Source organism: Trichosurus vulpecula, chromosome 1, assembly GCF_011100635.1.
Source record: "Trichosurus vulpecula isolate mTriVul1 chromosome 1, mTriVul1.pri, whole genome shotgun sequence".
NCBI classification, from domain to species: domain Eukaryota; kingdom Metazoa; phylum Chordata; class Mammalia; order Diprotodontia; family Phalangeridae; genus Trichosurus; species Trichosurus vulpecula.
The window spans coordinates 120,891,524-120,897,953 of record NC_050573.1 but is presented as its reverse complement, the minus strand read 5'-3'; the positions used below and the strand labels follow the sequence as shown (position 1 = coordinate 120,897,953).

The 6,430-nt window shown below is 36.5% G+C and overlaps 1 protein-coding gene across 1 annotated transcript; it reads right to left on the bottom strand.

The window, feature by feature from the left end:
• Window positions 1-3,899: 3,899 nt before the first annotated feature.
• Window positions 3,900-5,201, bottom strand: LOC118829739 (septin-10-like). Its single transcript, XM_036736638.1, has one exon. It carries the CDS (start codon window positions 5,199-5,201, stop codon window positions 3,900-3,902), a length of 1,302 nt encoding a protein of 433 aa, XP_036592533.1.
• Window positions 5,202-6,430: the final 1,229 nt, after the last annotated feature.

Genomic DNA, 6,430 nt, shown 5'->3' with positions numbered 1-6,430 from the left:
ATCACCTTCCTTTACATCTTTTTTCATTAGTTCCTTTAATATTGTTGACTTTTTGTTCTTCCAAAGTAATTTTATTTTTTCTAGCTCTGTAAAATAGTTTTTTGGTAATACAATTGGTATGGCTTTGAATATATAAATAAGTTTAGGTAAAAGTGTCATTTTTATTATATTGGCCCTGCCTGCCCATGAACAATTAATATTTCTCCAATTATTTAAATCAGATTTTATTTGTATAATACTTTTTTTATAATTCCATTCATACAGCTTCTGGGTTTGTTCTTATAGGTATACTCCCAGGTCTTTTATACTTTCTTTTTTTTTTGAAGTTTTATAACCGCTGGTTTTTTTTGAGATTTTCTATTTTTAGTTTACAACACTCGGTCCTACATAATTTTGAGTTCCAGCTCTTCTTTCCCCCTCCTCCCTCCCTCCCTCCCCAAGACGGCATGGAATATGATATATCTTCTATATCTCATTGAACTTATTTACACAATAGTCAAGTTGTAAAGAAGAATTATGTCCAATGGAATGAATCATGAGAAAGAATAAACAGAACCAAAAAAAAAAAACCGAAAACTCAACAACAAAAACAAAAAGAGAAAAAAAAAACAAAGGGGGAAAAAAAGGCAAGCATAAAGTGTGCCTCAATCTGCATTCAGACTCCATAGTTCTTGCTCTGGATGTAGATAGCTCTCTCCAATGTGGGTCCTTTGGAGTTTTCTTTGCACCTTTATTGCCGAGAAAAGCAAAGTCTATCAGGGTTAGTCATCACAGAATCTATATATCTGTGGTTATTCTCCTGGTTATGCTCCACTCGCTCAGCATTATATCATGTAGGTTTTTCCAGGTTATTATGAAGTCTGTATCATCCCCATTTCTTATAGCACAATAGTATTCCATTACCTTCATACACTACAACTTGTTCAGCCATTCCCCAATTGATGCACATCTCCTTGATTTCCAATTCTTTGCTACTACAGAAAGAGCTGCTATAAATATTTTTGTACGTATGGGTCCTTTTCCCACTTGTGTGATCTCTTTGGGATACAGCCCTAGAAGTGGTATTGCTGGGTCAAAGGGTATGAATGTTTTTATTGCCTTTTGGGCGTGGTTCCAAATTGCTCTCCAGAATGGCTGGATCAGTTCACAACTCCATCAACGATGTAACAATGTTCCAATTTTCCCACATCCTCTCCAGCATTTATGATTTTCCTGTTTTGTCATGTTTACCAATCTTACAGGAGGGATGTGGTACCTAAGAGCTGTTTTGATTTGCATTTCTCTAATCAATAGTGATTTAGAGCATTTTTTTCATGTGACTATAGATATCTTTAATTTCTTCCTCTGAAAACTGCATGTTTATATCCTTTGACCATTTCTCAATTGGGGAATGACCTGTATTCCTATAAATTTGGCTCAGTTCCCCATATATTTTAGAAATAAGGTCTTTATCAGAGGCACTGGTTGTAAAGATTTTCTCCCAGTTTTCTTCTTCCTTTCTAATCTTTGTTGCATTGGCTTTTTAAATGTTAAAACATTTCAATTTAACATAATCAAAATTATCCATTTTGCATTTTGTAATGCTCTCTATCTCTTGTTGTGTCATGAATTGTTTTCTTTTCCATAAATCTGATAGGTAAACTATTCCTTGCTCTATTTTATACTTTCTAAAATTATTTTAAATGGGAATTCCTCTTACTATCTCTTCTTACAGAATGCTGATAATTTATGTGGATTTACTTATATTGTTACTTTTATAAAATTATTGTTTCAACTAACTTTGCAGTTGAGTCTTTAGTGTTTTCCAAAAATGTGTTTCTACTTGTATCCCTAGTGCTTTGCAAATAGCACAAATAAATGCATTATTCATTCATTAAGTTAAAGCTGTCTGCTTAAGATTTTCTTTAATATACTTTTAACCAGAGTGTGTATTGAAAGTGTTGGCTTTGTATAGTTCCTTTAAAAAAAAGATTAATTTTTTTGTTACTCTGAATTTGAGAAAAAAAATAAAATTTCCATATTCAAAGAGGAGAAAGAAAATTACATATGAAACTATGAATCTCCTTTATGTACAGCTTGGTTTTTTTAAAGTATATTATAAATTTGACACAGTTTCAACGCCATCTTGCTTGTGTCTCCCTCTGAACTTCCTTCTGTTTTCTTCTATGTGTATGCTTCCTTTTAAAGAAAAGATCATCTAACCAGTGCATTCAGAACAAATTTTCTCCCCTTTCTTTGTTCCTTTTTGGCATTGAGTCTCTCTAGTTTCTAATTACAACAGCTGTTTTGGTGCAGATTGTTTGAAAGAACCCTGTGTTAGGAGATTACAGGGATCAGAGCCTGCTTTAGCAGCTTGCTCTATCCCTTTGGAATAGACCATTCTAAAAGAGTGAGTACTGAAGTGTTGAAGGCTTAAGGGGAGCAAAATGAATGATGAATGTGCTCCATGTGGTAACCTAACAGCTTGTTCAAAATATCTGAACTAGACTCTTTGAAGATCCCATTACTGGTTCCTATTGAATGTTTCCTAATGGCTTCAAGAGGATTTCTATGTTACCAACATGATTCTTTGCTCTAGTTACTATGTTGCTCATGTTCCTCATTACTGTGCCACTATTTGTCATTGTTAAAACTACGAAAAGACTTAGATGTATAAAGAAGAGATGAGAACAGGATTCCCTCAGCGGACAGTGTAAATTGATTTCCTGACTGCACAAGCAGGTGACGAAATATGGTGACATTGTTTTGTTTTTGCTCTTATATGTACAGAAATTTGTCAAGTCAAATTATTTATAAAAAATATCACAAGTACAAAAAGATGACATTAATGAGAGACTGCTGCTGCTACCTAAGAGTTAGAAATCGCTTATTTTTAGAACAATACCAAGACATTCTAAATCCAAACACACAGAATACTTGGGCAGTACAGAATTACCTGGAATTTGTTTAATTTCTTTAGACAGTAAGTAATCTAAGATTACTTTCTAAGCACTAACTTTTCTTTGTATGTCTTTGGATAAAGATAAAAATGATTAAACCTCTTTTTTTCTCTCTTTTTCTCTCCCAGGCAAAATAAGACAGGATTTAAAAGTATAAAATGACTAGGCGGTACAAATCAAGTCAAAATCAATGTGATACAACCAGATTTCCTATCATAAAGACACATGAGGCGATAATCACTTGAAAATGAGTTGATATGTCTGAGTACTTTGACCTTTGTGTACTCGTTTAAAAAAATAATAACAATAATACAGCAGCCATGAAGACATTTATCAATGTGGCACTCCAAAGGAAGCCATTATAAAGGTTTATTACAAAAGCTTACACTCATTCTCCCAAACTGGATAACACACCTATGAAAATCATCCATAAAATTATTAAGTGGTTAAATAGCCTTGGTTATCTCTTTTTTTTCAGAAATTATCTGAGAGTTAAACGCCATCTAATATGTTTAAATAATCAAAATGATCACACTGGAGTGGGGGGGGGAGATGATTCTTGTCCATACATGAATTTAACGCATACTGTACCAAGTAAGGTACTTAAATGGTACTGAAGTTTTGCCTTTGGTTCAATGTACTTTCAAAGTGCCAACATTTTGGCAATACAGAGAGACAATCTGAGTGTATCTTAAGGAAACAACATATGAGAAATGTTAATTGAAGACTAATATCATCATTGCCACATATATTATTAGTTGCTGTGGTCATCCACCAGATATGGCCTTAGGGGAAAAAGAGTAAAAAAGAAAAAAGTCAGCAAAGAAAATCAAAGCATACTTCTAAACATTTAATAGCTTTTGCTTGTGTAACCATCTGTGCTACATAAATTTGGAACTTCTGTATTACATAAAGTTGGAGGTCTTAAGAGCCTTTTTTGAAAACTGATACCAGATGCATTTAAAGACTGGCTTTTAGTTCAGATGCAGCTTTCCTTTTACCAAGAGCACTTATTTCCTCTTCTAAAATTCTTCTCTTTTCTTCAAGTTTCATTCTTTCTTCTTGATTAATTCTTTTAAGACGTTCATATCTCGCCTGGAGCTCTCTCTCAGCCTCTTTCAAAATAGCTTCTTTCTCTTTCACTCGCTTCACAAACAACTGTTTCATCTCCTCTTCTTTCCTTTGAAGTTCGCCAAAAGATTCATACCTTTTGAATTCATATGCTTCTTGAACATTTACAGGTTTTCTCTCTGGGTTTACATCTTTAAAACCGGTTTCCTCCAGTTTGCAACGTCTATAATTTTCGTAGTGTTGAAGATGGGTTTGTTCTCTCAGGTCTTCCATATTTGTGCAAATGAGCATTTCCCGGAGCTTTACAAAGTCACAGTGATTTTCATTTTCCACTTGCACAATGCCCCAAGGGTACTGACGAGCTTTCACCATCTTATTTCCCAGTTTGACCTCCTCTGTACTACCCACAACAGCAAATGGTAAATGTCCGTTCATCGAAGCATTAAGCTGAGCAACAGTTTCATCATCTGTCGGGAACTGGTATATTTGGATTCCATTGGTGACCAATTCATTCATGAGTCTAAACTTAAACTTATGCAGTTCAGCTTTAGTAATTGTATCCGCTTTGGCAATCACAGGGATGATGTTTACCCGACTATCCAATTTCTTCATGGTTAACAAGTCAAGAGACTTAAGGGAATGTCCTGTAGGTGAAATAAAGTAAAGGCAGACATGGATTCGAGAATCTCGGTAGTTAAAGAGTGAACGTTTAATCTTCATTTCTTCTTGGAGATAGGCCTCAAATTGAGCATCTATGTAATCCACAATTGGTCGATAGTTATCTTCTTTATTTATCTGGTCTCCAAATCCCACTGTATTTACGATAGTCAATTTCAACCGGACATTGCTTTCCTGTAGTTCATATGTCTGGACTTTAAGTCTTACATTCGGGTGAAAGTGTGAGGATACGGAGCTATCAAAATTAGTGTTAAACAACGTGTCTATCAGGGTTGACTTTCCAATTCCAGTTTCTCCCACACAGAGAATGTTGAAACAGAACCCTTGCTGAAGGGACCTGTTGACCAACTGATCAGGCAAACTTTCAAAACCCACATGACCAGTCATAGTTAAACAACGAGGGTTTTCGTCTGTTATCTTTTCTTCTTTGCATGGTTGGGAGGAGACACAAGTTGCTTTGATTCCCAAAACTGACTGATAGACCATATGCCGCGCCACATCGGAGGAAGCCATGGTCCCCAGGGATGTAGTGAGAAGCGGACTGGGCGGGATGCAGGAAAAGCAGAAGCCGCAGTTCCCCTTCCCTCTAGCCTCCAAAGGTGGAGGGAAAGCCTAAGAAGGAAGAAAGTAAGTCGCCACAGCTACCGCTTCGGGCTCCCCACGGTTGGAATTTAACCGGCGGCTGGAGACAGTCTAGAGCACGCGAAGGCAGGTGGACTAAAAAGTAAGCCAGCCCGAACTCGGAGGCAGGAGAGGGTGGAGCTGGGGCCGGGCTAAAAGGGTTACATCTTGAAAGAAAAAGGGGTGACGGGGGTTCCCCTAGCTTAAAACCTCTTAAAAGGAGAAGCTCTGCTCTTCTTTGTACTTTAACCTCACCATAACTCAGTGAAGGTTTATTCCACTTCCGCAAGTCAGTAGACAGGCTCAGAAAGACAGGATGACTTGCCTCTAAGTCAGATCCAGACAATCTCTCCCTAATCAGCCTCGGCCCACCCAGTCAAGTACGAAGTGAGGAGATCATGCTGCTCCCTTAATTAAAAAAAAAAAAATCAGTGGCTCCCTAGGGACGCTAGGAAAATTAAAAAAAAAAACTCCTGTTAGGCATTTAATGCAACTCCTCCCATTTTTACGGTTGTACTTGCAGGTTTTTAAGAAGGAAATTGCCAAAGTTAGGTCTGTGTTTTCTAACACTTATTTTGTGGACCTGGGTGGAGAATGATTGGAGAGAGGAGAGACTGGAGGCAGAGAGACGAATGCATTAAAAAAAACAAAACTTGTATCTGTGTGTGTGTGTGTCTCTGTGTGTGTGTGTCTCTCTGTGTGTGTGTGTACATGTATATGAATGCTTATGCTCATTTCCATATAGGTCTCTATATATGCAAAAAAAGCATCATTGAAGATACATGCTATCCAAAGAACATTAAAGTTAGATATCTCTAAAACTTTTTCTATATAATGTTACATAATGTATATGTGCCTACATACAGATATTAGATAAATAACACTTTCTACCACCACCACTCTCCCACTGCTCACCCCAAATTAAATTTTCACTTGTAACAAATACTATAGTCAAGTGAAACAAACCAATTCATTGACCATGTCTGAGAACGTATGTCTCATTCCTGTACATCTAGCCTACCTTCCCTCTTCCAAGAGTGGGAGACATACTTAAAAAAATGATAATCAAAAGAAGTACAGCAGGGAACACAATTACACACACATATTGTACAGTTAGGTAA

What these genes read in the sequence shown, in the direction of transcription:
- LOC118829739 (XM_036736638.1), bottom strand. Translation starts at nt 5,201, where the DNA reads ATGGCTTCCTCCGATGTGGCGCGGCATATGGTCTATCAGTCAGTTTTG.